This window comes from Labrus mixtus, chromosome 7 (genome assembly GCF_963584025.1).
Source record: "Labrus mixtus chromosome 7, fLabMix1.1, whole genome shotgun sequence".
Lineage (NCBI taxonomy): Eukaryota > Metazoa > Chordata > Actinopteri > Labriformes > Labridae > Labrus > Labrus mixtus.
The window spans coordinates 27,074,007-27,087,041 of record NC_083618.1 but is presented as its reverse complement, the minus strand read 5'-3'; the positions used below and the strand labels follow the sequence as shown (position 1 = coordinate 27,087,041).

The following is a 13,035-nucleotide window of genomic DNA, read 5'->3' as shown; positions in this document are numbered from 1 at the left end:
TCACTTTGGAAAGAGCCGTTGTAAGAATGTAATCTCCTCTGTCAAATAGAGTTTGCTGAATTATCATGAGGGGAATATCTTTTCACGTGAAAGATCCTGTCGAATGATCAAATGCTCTTTAAAAAACAACCTTAATACACCTTAAAGGTCACATATTATCCTGCTTTTCAACAAGTTTCAATAATCTTCAGAGCTCCCCAAAACATGCCATAACCTCTGTGATCCTGTATTTTTTTTAACATGTCTTTAAACCACTTTATTTCAGCCCTGCTCAGAACAGGCTGTTTCTGTGTCTGTAGCTTTAAATATGTAAATGAGCTGTGTCTGACCACGCCCCCTCTCTGGAAGGACTTGGGTGGCTCGGGCTTTCTCGCTCCATGCCCTATTGTTTAAGGTGAGAAGCCAGACTCAAGAGGACAGAAGGGGGGGGGGGGTTACTGCCCTTTGTGATGTCATGAAGGGGAAAATCTCCAAACAGCCTGTTAGAGCACACATTTTGTGAAAAGTGAAGCTGGGAAAAGACGGAGAGGATGGACTTTTCTCATCATTGGGAAGTTTGTAGACATACTAGGGACACATATTAGTGTTAGAAAAACATGCTCCACAGTATTTTGCATAAGATGTGACCTTTAACATTATGTATATGTGTAAGAAAAAGGACACTCTAAGTTTAAATTGAGAAAAAAACATGAACATTTTCTCAGTCTTGACAGTTGTTTTCTCTCCAGTGTTCGTGTATTAATATCAGCTTGAAAAAACGTGTTCTCTAGTCATTTACATACAAAAAAACAAAACAATTAAAACCATTCATGGATCAGTGTATTTTCTTTCACTGGTCTCCCAGGGCTTCTTTTTTAAAATGTGCTAGACTACTTCCTGTCTTAGCTCTGTTTTTTTTTGTTTTTTTAGTAAAGCAGCTCTGGCTCTAAAGGAGTGTTTTTAACTGTTAGTCCTGACTCCATCCATGTACATGACGAATGTGTATCCCATGTTGAAAGCTCTCATGTCAGTGACACCTTGCTGTGCTCTGTACCTTTTCTAGGCAAAGCCGTGGGTCTGGGCATCTGCTTTCTCCTCAGCTGGATCTGGAGCGAACTTTCCCCTTCCTCGCAGCAGGTGAGGAGGACGTGACCACACGGGTAGCCCAGGTACTGGTGCGCGTCGCAGCCCCGCCCTTCAGCGCGCAGCCGCAAACCGAGGGCACAGCAGCTGCAGCACACCTGCCAATCCACACACAACAGCAGTGCTTATTAATGTCGAGTGTGTCACCGGCGTGCCCTTCACATCGCTCATCACCTCCTCTCTTTATTGCTCTCCACTTTGAGCCCTGTTTAGTAAACAGCAGAGGAGGAGGAGGAGACAGAAGAGCTCAACAGGCAAGTGAATACACTGCAAAGGATTTCAGCTGACGCCTCAACCTGAAACACATGTCACAGAAAGAAAACCAGACCTTCACCCCCTTCTTTTTTTTTTTTTCTCAACTAAAACAGCGATCTGGCACAACGGTTTGGCTCAGCTGCCTCAACACATGAGCAGTTTGCTCGAGGGCCAAACCACCGGGTTTCCTCTTTGAGAAATAGTCTCCTGAGCTGAGGCATGATTCTCGTTTCCATATGGAAGTATTCACATGTCTGCTGGATGCAAACAGAAGTGGAAGACCTTGGCAGTTCTTTACAAATGTATCTCAACTCGCTTTGCCAACAAACAGAAATAAGCTGCCTGGACTTTAAAACAGCCTCTCTGCGGGCATCCACATCTGAAATTAAGTGCTCAGGAGTGCCAAGCCAACGTACAATCAATGGGATGTTTAAACTGTGTCAAATAAAAAAATACACTGGCACATTCCAGGTTCATCATGTTAAGGATTCCCACTGACCACGGCCATCAGTCTGACCTTGCATGGTCTGGTTTTGCTGTCTTTTAACTATTCTTAAACGTAAGTGTTACCCTGCCTGACTTTGTCATTAAAGAGGAAGACGTCATAACCTGTAATCAATTCAGACATTGTTTATATGAAGAACCCTTTGTCTCGAAAATGTGAGCACCATACACTCATGACATCATGCCTTCTAGTCATGACTCAACCATCTTCTTCTTTGTTGTGTCCTAGCACGCACCCTTCCCTGAATTCTTTCAAATAAAGACAATTGTCAGTGGACGACATGAAAACAACACTGCAGTGTAGTTGTCACGGTGGTGAGAGAGTAATGTACCTGATAGGCGTCATCTGTGCACTGCTCCTCCTCATTCACTTCACATGCGTCACCACCTCTGGCTGACATCACACCAATTTCACAGCGGCTCTCTCTCACAGAGCTGAGGCAGCACTGCTTCTCTGCAACACTGACACACACACAGATACAGACACAGACACAGACACACACAGACACACACACACACACACACACACACACACACACACACACACACACACACACACACACACACACACACACACACACACACACACACACACACACACACACACACACACACACACACACACACACACACACACACACACACACACACACACACACACACACACACACACACACACACACACACACACAGGTCTTTGAACATCTCTTTTGAAGCTTGATTTCTTCATTTTGGACTTCACCATCTTAGATTTTTGTTTGGAATCAGAAGTGACCATATTTTGAGAGTAGAGTGGCTACCAAGCGGTGACCTCCAGTAATGAAAAATGGAGACAATGCGGATTACATTTCTTTGAGTGTCCACTTGACACTGGATGATAAAACTTTGTGTTAAAAGTCTTGTTTTTTTTTAAACCGGCATTATTATGAACAGCTATTTTTCTTTGTCGGTAAAAACTAAATGAGGGATGACATTTACACAATTAGAGGCAGGCTGAGTTGACTGACAGTTGAGCAAATAGCTTTATTCCCAGGAGGCTATGGCCTGCTTCAGCTCCACATGGTTTCTGCTTCTAGATTCATCATGAGCTGAGTTGATATAATATTATTTGCCTTTGTTATGTTCCATAATGTCTCTTCAGAAACCATGACAGTGACATCACTGAGATGACGTCCATGTTTTATTCAGTCTATGTTGGCCACACATTGTTATATCCTTATCCTACATCCTGATTGATTTATTATTAACTTAACTCTTAAGTAGACCACAGTCTTAAACCTATTTTGTTGGCCTTAAAAAATATGATATTAAGGCATTACTTCATGTTGACCACTTTTTATATTAGGTCTATGGTTGAGGAAATAGTGCACACAAAACGATGGATCACTGGAGGGATTTGTAGTCGGACAAGGCAGCCTGGTTTATTGAACTCCAGATCTGGAGCCAAACTAAGACAGTTTTCTTAATGGCCTAATCAACAAGTTTATGTTATTCCGCAGCAAACAAAAGTGAAACATTAATGGTCCCATGTGGATATGTTGAGCACATGTTGTGTTGGGAGTATGATTTAAAGCCTTTGATTTGACTGAAGTGGGAAGAATTTAAACTTTCTAAACAAATGAAAAACCATATCCAGATGTCTCCAAAATAGTATGAGTGCCCTTTAAAAATGTATCCTAAATGTTAAAGAAACCTAACATACTGTATAAATTTACTGAACCTTAAACACTACAGACACTATTTGATTGCATCTTAATCAAAAGTAATTTTAAGCTGTAGTTCAGATAAAACACTAAGGGCTTCTCCTTACAACTGAAATTGTGATTTGTTTGGCCTCATCCACAAAAGTTATTATAAAGTCTGTGATATATGTTTGTTTTTTTTCCTTTCACTTACCTGCACAGGGATTGCTTATCGTTGCTCAGAATTGGCATGTTGTTGCAGTGGTGATTTTCTGAGGCCCATCTCCGGCCTGCAGCACAGCAGCTCTGCAGCAGGTCTTCAGCAGAGACACCTGGACCTGCAGCACAGAGACATGCAGGTATGCATACATCATCACATGCAAGACTGGTGGAATAAAACAAAAAAAGGTTCTGCAGTAAATCCTTTGAGCCTGCACAGCTAGACTGCAGACAGAAGCCTGAAGAGTGCAGTGAACACTGTCGGCAATCTGACAGAAACATATGACTGAAACATATGGTAGACTGCAGAAGGCCTCAAAGGCGCCTTTAACATTTCTACAGCTGAATAAAGTCACGTCACCAGAATACAGTAGCCCATTTAATGATTGGAAACTTTTTTCACTCAGGTCTGGGGAGAGTTACAGTTCAAGTAAGTAAATAAGTAGAATAGCAGATATGGGTACCAACAAGAAGTGTGACAAATTGATCCTGACATGTACTAATAGTTTGGCCAAAGCCCCAATTAAGCAGCAAATTGGAAGGACGGATTTTGGGTGTGGAGGGTTTAGGAAAGTCTCATTCAAATTGTGCACAGACATTGGATAACTTGAACTACTGATGCTTAAGATTAACAATGAGTCAGAAAGCATCTGGTTTCAATTAAGGTTGGTTTCATGAGAAGAGGAACTGAAAGCTAACTGCAAGCTAACATGCTCATAATAACGAACAAAACATGCCTGAGTTAGGCAGATATACTTTGTCATCTTTTTTATAGCATACCCACATTTGCCTTAAAGCACAAAATACTAAGTTTAGAAGAGTCGTCTTTGAATTTCATTACACTTGGTGATTCTTTAGACAAACATCTTGTTTCCTCACCACCAGTGCTAAAAGACACAATTAAATCCTTTTTTTAAGTCAAAAACTAACCTTAAAAGGTCCAATATGTAAGATATCTTCAGAATTAAATTATAAAAATGACCTTACTACATCATCAGACATTAAGGAAACATGCTATGTTGATGTGCTGGCTTCTCGGACTACAATGCCAGACCAGAGAAGGTAGGTGGTTTTAGAGGCATCCCCCCCACACAGCTGTTTTGGACGCCCCTCAGTTTGCCAGATATGAAACCAGTTAACAGGTCAAACCAACAGGTGTTGCAGCAATGAGTAGACAGGTATCTCCAATATTTTAATTTGGGCTGCAGTACCCATTTTAAACACTAGGTGTCAGTGTAACATATTGCTCCTTTAATGCCACAGTGTAACCCAAAGAAGCTCCATCACAGAAACTTTGGAAACTATGAAAATGGAACAGATGACAAGGATGAACTGATGTTTACATTTTGCAGACAGCTGAAAAAAGAAATATCATCAGCTACAATATTAAAACTCCTGACCCTTCAGAGACCAACAGAACTGTCAAAATCTCAGAGATTGGCTTGCTACTGAGTTCAAGAACACAAGTGTTATCGATCAAAAAAGAACAAACAAAGGCAACAAAGAAAGAAAGTTGTTTTTCTAAAAATGAAAAATGAAAACAACCATAGTTCCATTAAGTTATTCAAATCAGACCACCAAGCATCACTTTGAAACTAACAGGTTACTTCGGATAACTTTATGGATGTTTCTGTAAATTCAATCAGTCGTCATTGTTAACACACCAGTTAAATCATTCAGTAAGGAAACAGCTAAATTAAATTCCAGTTCTGGCTCCTTATTTTAAACCTTCCACTTCTGCAGAGGGAAACTGGCAATGTTTCAATGTCATTAACTAGAGGAAAACAAATCCATGAAACATGTGTAAAACCAGGATCAATTAAATCCCTATGATTGAATGAATGCCTTTCATATTTCTAAACCACAGGATTTTGTTGCGGTATGATCCATAAATCGGAGCCATTTTTTTCGCGCTTCCGATTAACTGCTTTGCAGCAAACCTCATCTACGTCATGAGGCTGCTGACGTGGCAGCCGTCACAGTGATCACTGTCTTTCTTAGCCGCACTGGGGGTCCCACAGAGACTGAATAGACCCCCCCCCCCCCCCCCCCCCAGCTGCTCTGCGTGGCACTCAGTCTGTGTGGAGGAACACACTGTGAGGCAGCTGCTGATGCTGCTGCTGCTGCTGCCTGGCACTAAAAGAACGCCAGGAGCTCGTCAGCCTCCCCATCGCCTCCACGTCAGACCAAAAGCCGTCTCACCCTGCTGCTCATACACACCTAATAGCTTACACAGCTTAGAGTGCACACACGCACACATGCCAAACTTCTCTCCGTGCCCTTTAAAAAAAAAAGCCATTGACAAAGGCCTTTTGTTTTCAACTCACAAACATTTTTTGGCTTTTTAGGACAAGAAACAAACATATTTAAAAAAACACAAAAAACGTCAATGACTCTCATTCTGTTCAGATGCAGATTCATAGCAGAGCTCCGGTTGAAACTGTAATTTCAAACAGCCACAGAGTAAAGCAATGGGATCAGATTTAGAAGTTCCCAGCATGCACGATTTCCTCAAACGAAAATCCATTGTATTCGTTGCATGTATAATAAGTGAGAGCTATGCTAATCCCATACTGCACAGTTTTTTTATTCAGCCAAATAAGAACTTTGGAGCCCAGAATGCCTGAAATAGCTTCGGTTTGAGCTTCCATTCCAAACTTCTTTTCTTCACTTCGCTGCATTCAACTTCATCTCACTCTCTGCTCCTTTAAAGATCACTAAACAGCATTTAAAGCTAAGGCTTGCCTCTGCATTATTCATTTCGCACTGTCTTCAGAAAAAAATAGGGTCAAGTTAAGAGAAGAAGACGCTTGGAAGTAAAAGCAGCTTCTCATTTTACTCCCAAAACAAAGATGTTTCAGTAAGTAAAACTCATGGCCTCATACAGAGCGGACTTTAAATGTGCTTTCTTCTCAAACACTTGAAAGTCTGAAAATGATGCAACCATGTTTTTTTAAACATACTTTATTAATCCCTGAGGGCATACTCTGGTTTACACACTGTTATTTAGAGACATGCTACTCACACACATAGGCCCGAGATTCACACATGCTCAATCACGACCTGTGGACATGCATTAATGGAGCATGCGCCAGATTTGTTTGGGGTTCAGTGCCTTGCTCAAGGGCACCTTTGGCTGCACTGGGGGAAGTGACCTGGCACCTCTCCAGCAACCAGACCAACATCCATATTTTGGTCCGCACTGGGGACTTGAACCGGCGACCCTCAGGTTCCCAACCCAAGTTCCTAAAGACTTAGCTACTGCCGCCCCAAAGTGTGACATCTGTCCCATCGAGGATCAAGGTGTAGGTTGGATGTATAATAATGTACAGTGAAAAATGAACGGTGAGACTGTATTTAAGTCAGATTCAAGATTTCACAGCAAACTCCAGGCACTGTAATTTCTCACTGGCCAAACATGCTGTCCAGCCGGAGGTTCAGGTCAAGCTTAACACTCAAGAGTTTCCTACTAATCCCCCAAGAAACAATGGGAACAAGCAGATATATTTATAGCTCAGAAAACCACTGGTTTGTAAATTGCTGTTGTTGACAGAGTCCACATGGTTTCCAGCATGGCTGCACTGCCTCTCCTCCAATCTGGCCTGTTCTAAAGCAGATAGACCAAAAGTAAGACACATCCGTCCACTTAAGGAGCTCCCATGGGGTTCATCCGGACTGATTAGCGCGGCCTCACACTGCTCGCCCATCATTACTCTGTCTGGGCAAACACAGCACACAGAGACACGCGTCAGGCACATCTGCACCGCCTGAGAGTGTATGACAACATCCAGACACCAACAACCATGTGACGTGATTAATGGCTGCAGCCACTAATGTGTCTGTAATGCGGATGGTCATGGTGCTAATGAGGTGAACATACATTCATTTTCTGAGTGGCCATGCTGACATAAGGCTGTCCAGATGTATCAGCCAATTCATGAATTTGATGAAGCGTCAACATAATCTGTCTTGGAAAAACTAGAGTAGTAGTGCCATCTCCGAAAAGAAGAACATATTTACAGTGTACATTTAATTTCTGTCAACATTTTGCACATGTGAAATGCAAAAGGAGTTGCTTGTAGTGATTTACTGTCACTGAAATATTTTCACCCTCAGCTTCATTGATTGTTAGCTCCATTAGCTAGAACTGGATTTCCAGTCTATGACTTTTAGCATCATCAACCTAGTTTTGAACAGAGGCAGGTACAGGTTTTAAGAGATTCTCAAGAAATTCTTCAAATATTTAAAGAACTTAAGATTCATACAGCATGAATGTTTGAACAAATGGAGCCGACTGAATGATCTGCAAACACAATAAATAAAGTTGGTATGGAGAATTGTTAGAAAACAATGATTAAATCAGCCACAGATTAGCCTGTTTTTGAAGTTAGGTTTTATCCGGCTGATGACGATAGGGCAAGAATTCACCCTTTTTTCATCTGTGTTTTTGGTCTCAAACAGAGATCCAACTCTGGAGACAAAAAACATTCACTCTAGCTGCTAATGTAGTCAATTGTTTTTTGCCAAAACGCTGCACAGTTTGTCCACTACAGTAGTTTGATTTTGGCATGTAGTGCATAATGGAGTTTTAGAGCCTCTTTTTTTAAATCAGTTTTCTGCTAAATGAAAAAAGTTGATTAAAGTAACTGAAGTTCAACAGAAAGGTAGTTCTGATTTAAACCAAAACAAAGAGCAATATGGTGTGTTCAAGCAAACTGCAGAATCATGTCTAGGGTTATGCGTGTTTGGTAGACTAAACTTTTAAATGCCTTCAATCTCTCTAGTCAGCAATAGAATAACTAGTCAGGAAAACAAATGATGAATATTTTGGCCTTCGATGGCGATCAAATGTTGTATTATCCTGCCAACCACTAGCCGTAGTTTTAGCCATAGACCAGCTGCAGCTCTGGTTAATGGTCCAGTTCTCCTCGCTCTACTACACAGATGTAAACAAGCACAGTGAAAGAAAAGCATCTCATAGGAGCAGCGTGGTTTGATAGTATTTTGATCTAGAACATGGAAATAAAAATATATATTGACCAAAGCCATGCTTAATCCTGTTTAACACAGGCTTGAGGCTGATAAGTTGCAGGGAGGCCAGAAGGCTGGCCACACTCAGCAAACAAAATATCGTCATTTACCAGCCGACAATTTTGAATAAACTGTTGAACTGTTTTCTTACCTTTAAACTAGTCAGTTAAACGGAATCGACATTTCTATTCAACCGATTACTATAGAAGTCGGCTGGGAACATCTCTTATCACGTCTGATATCACTAGAGTTTTCACAATCAAAAGTAGTTTATTCAGTTTATTGTTAATTTTATTATTCACATTTTTGTTTTCTTTTTATTATGCTAAATTAAAATCAAATAGATCCAAATAATTGAATATATAATAAAAATATCAGTGTAAATATAGTGACCCAAGGTTCTCTTATGCTACGAGACGTACCTTTCAGGGGGAAAATATTTTATTTAAAATGTACAAAAAAATTAGGCTGCTAACCACATAAACCACATTTAGCCAAAAAAACGTAGAAAGGAGTGACAGTTGAAAATGATTGGTATAAATATGCTTTTAATAAAATTTTCTCCAAACCCTGAAAACAGCAAACACACAAACAGCAGCGTATCCACCACTTCTGAGGGGAAAAGCCTTCGTTCCTGTTGAACTCTCACAGACCTTAAACAGAAAAAAAAAAGATTGACTCTCATTTTCCCGCCTCTGAGTGCTTTCTTTTTTCGATGTGTTTATTTGTGCAGTCAGTATGAATGGACTGACGGGGCACTGGAGGCATTTTGGGAGTGTCGTTTTTACAATTTAATAATACAAGCGGGCCAGAGTGTGTAATGGCTTAGAACAATGTGAGGATGCTAACTGCCTCCCACTCCCACCACTCTGCAACAGTCACAAGCTTTCCTCGCCTTGAAAGACATAGTGACGGTCATTAATCAATGTGCTTCCATACCCAAATAAACCAGCAGAGTGGAACTGACTAACTCCTTCTCCACAGCAATATGAGGAGACTGTCAGAATTATAGACTGCGTATAATGCTGCATTAAGGCAGGACATTCTTCAATATTGAGGGTTTAACGAAAAATGTCAAAGTATTCTGACTTTAATCATTTTGGACAAGTACAGCCATAAAGGAAATGAGTTCTGGAAATGGAAGGAATGCCTCCAATTCCTGTCAGATATGTGACAAATATAGAAAAATACAGATTTCAGCACTGTATCCAACCACCATCTACGTCGTGCATACAGTATACCCTGTACTCTGTAGGAGTCTGTGGAATAACGCTTGTCTCATGTATATAGTGATATAGTGTCTGTCTTGTTGTGTTTCATTTTGGCTTACCAACATACATCGTGTTAAGGATTGACTTGTGAAAAAAAGAAGCCATTATTGCCTCCAGCAAGGCCCAGATTTGTATCTGTGCATCATTCAACAGTACAATATAGGCTACAAAACCCCAGACATAGGAATGTATGTAATCAAAGTTTGGTTGGTTAAGTTAAGTTAAGTAAGTTAAGTTAAGTTAAGTAAGTCAGCTATTACATTCCTTCAAACTATGTTATGAAGTTTTCCAAAAGTATTAACATATATTTGTAACTTCAAAGTACACAGACAATAGATTGAGACGTTTGTAAAACTGAATGTTCTCTGAGATTAAATTCTCAAATGAACAAAATGGGTTTATTTTGCATCAAAGCACTAAATCTTAAGCAGGTTGGAAAGCGGCCTTCCTGCAGCGAACACATCAGAAGCAGGTCGAGGCTACTTTAGGGGCCGACTCAGGACCCCAACTCAGTTCTTCCAGAGTTGGTCGCTGGCCTCCAGCTCGGTCCTGTCCAACTCAAGGTCGATGAATTTCAGTTTAAGAGCATAATTTATAAATGTTTTGGTTCTGATCTTGTGCTGGCTCTCATGCTTTAATAGTCCCTGGCTGTGCTTATAATGGTTCTGCTTGTACTCAAGCTGTAGGAAATCAGATATGGACTGCAAATTGTAAATTGTAGGGGTGTGGGGAAAAATGGACTTACGTTGGAAATTACATTTTTAATTCCTACATTTCTGAATCAATTCAAAAGCAATTTTTCAAAACATACTTTCCTTCACACTGAGTAAAGTTTCCCCAGCAGCCAGTTTGATTGCGGGAAACCTGCTGCTAGCAATTTTGTCCATACACCCTTTCCATCTTCCTTGGTTCACTGATGCAGCAAGGGGAGTGTCGGTCCAGGCCAGTCAGCTGTTCTGCTAGCATCAGCTAGCTCCCAGCATTAGTAATGTATGACTGTGCCTGTACTGTCCATGGAGCAGCTTTTTTTCCATGACAGATATTTAATAAATTGTGAGACATTGAACGATTTACAACCCCTAACACTTACAGGGATTTTCTAATTTTTACTCAAAATAGTTTACACTACATGTCATCTATTCACTGATTGAAGCGGCTGCTGTGCAACGTGTCTGGCTACACTTCATTACTGATGTAATCACAGTCACACAAATTCCAAGGACACTTAAACATGTGGACTGCAGGAGCCATGGATCGAACTGCCAATCTAGCAATTAGGAAACAACTCGCTATACCGCTCAGCTGCAAAAATGCAACTGATTACACAGATAACCTCCAGCTTCAGACCTTCTTCTCACGTCTGGGTTTGTCTTTGTGCACTTGTGAAATGTCTGATTGCAGATAACTATATTGACCATTGTCAAATTACAAATATTATCATTGTATATGATACAATACTTAATCTCCATGAATAATGCAGGATGTGTTTCTGTCCCTTCACAGGATGTGGATTTCACTTACTAAAACTAAGGTATTTGTGTCATAAGGTTGGAAGCCATCCAGGAGTCTTATCCAATGGAAACATTTCAAATAGACAGACTGGCAGCCTTCAAAGAAAGGTGTATTTTTACACAAGACGACACTACTGAGTCTGTTTCAAAATAGCCACTTCCTGTAAAAATAGCTTTTCAATAAGTTCAATCACTGTGTTGTTCTCTCAGGTTTAGTTTTTTGTAAAACTCTACAATGTCGTCAGGACAAAGTGACTGGTTTTTTAGTCATACTTTTTAAGGGTCAGTCCAAGGATTATTTTGAATTTTCCAGCATCTCAACAAGATTCAAACATGACTGCAGGAATACAGTATGCAAGTATCAATCCGTCTCTTCTCTGCCCTGCTTCTCGCTCAGCCCCCCAGGGTGTAATCTGGAAAGCAGATGGGAATATAATGGACTGTAGGCTTGCAAAGAGTGTTCTTACACTGAGTCAGTGCTGTCCCTGAAATACATGGTTTCACTTCAACAGAAAAAAAAAAAGGCTGGTACAGTACAGCACTGCCTTCTCTTTTTTTCCTCACACTCCGCCTTCCTCTCGGGCAAAAGCCAATGATACAGAACGTCCAAATCACTCTCTGCATCGAAACAATGGAGTGGTTTTTGTTGTTCTTCTCAACAGTTATTCCTCTCTGCCTAGAATTTCTAATCTCCTGTTTTGCCCATGCGTGCCCATCCGGCCTCCCTCCCAACACTCGGCCCTTTTTCATGTCTGGCAATCCATCAGCCCCAGACGCCAACGGCACCCTGGGCCCAGCTTCCAGCAGCCTCGTGAGAAACCATTCATTTGACTGGTGAATATATCTAAGAATATCGGCACATATCTGAGATAAAATTGGCAGATACCGATAGTCGCTGGATAAGCTAATATCCGCCAATATTATTGGCAGTCCAATTTATCGGTCGGGCTCTAGCAAACATGATTTAAAAAACATGTTTGAATGCTTTGTAACCTTTAGATTTTCAAACTTACGTTAAATTTATTTTATATTCTGGGCATCCCCTCACTGTCAGACTTGATTATTCTCAAAGCTGCTGGCATAAAGCACGAGGATTCAGCTAGGAGTCCACCAGAAGCAGCAGTCTGGGTGAGATCTGAGCCGAGCACCGGACGTGTGGCCTTGAAGCGAAGTTTGAAAGAGCGGCAACATCAGCAACAAAATGCCAGACTGTCTTTCAGATCGACCTCTCACATCTGCCAGTTAGAGCAGCCCCCAGGGGAACGTTTTCAATGTTGAAAATCTGAAATAAATCCTTTTTGAATGCTTTTTCAACGGAAAAAGAAACACTTCAGCCGTCAGCGGACACATATACTGACTGAAGAGGAAAAACAAAGAGCCCTCATACTCTTTTATTCTGCAACAGGTTATTGTGCCTGATGTTTGACAAAGTACCTCCAC

At 40.9% G+C, this 13,035-nt stretch overlaps 1 protein-coding gene across 1 annotated transcript in view; it reads right to left on the bottom strand.

Moving 5' to 3' along the window:
* The window catches only part of fbln2 (fibulin 2), a 73,053-nt gene that overhangs the window by 38,583 nt on the left and 21,435 nt on the right, over nucleotides 1-13,035 (bottom strand). The window contains exons 3-5 of the mRNA XM_061041439.1: nucleotides 3,778-3,901; nucleotides 2,214-2,343; nucleotides 1,034-1,220 (exon numbers count right to left, since the gene is read on the bottom strand). Of these exons, the coding sequence (XP_060897422.1) occupies nucleotides 1,034-1,220; nucleotides 2,214-2,343; nucleotides 3,778-3,901 (441 nt within the window). The remainder of the gene's footprint in view (nucleotides 1-1,033; nucleotides 1,221-2,213; nucleotides 2,344-3,777; nucleotides 3,902-13,035) is intronic.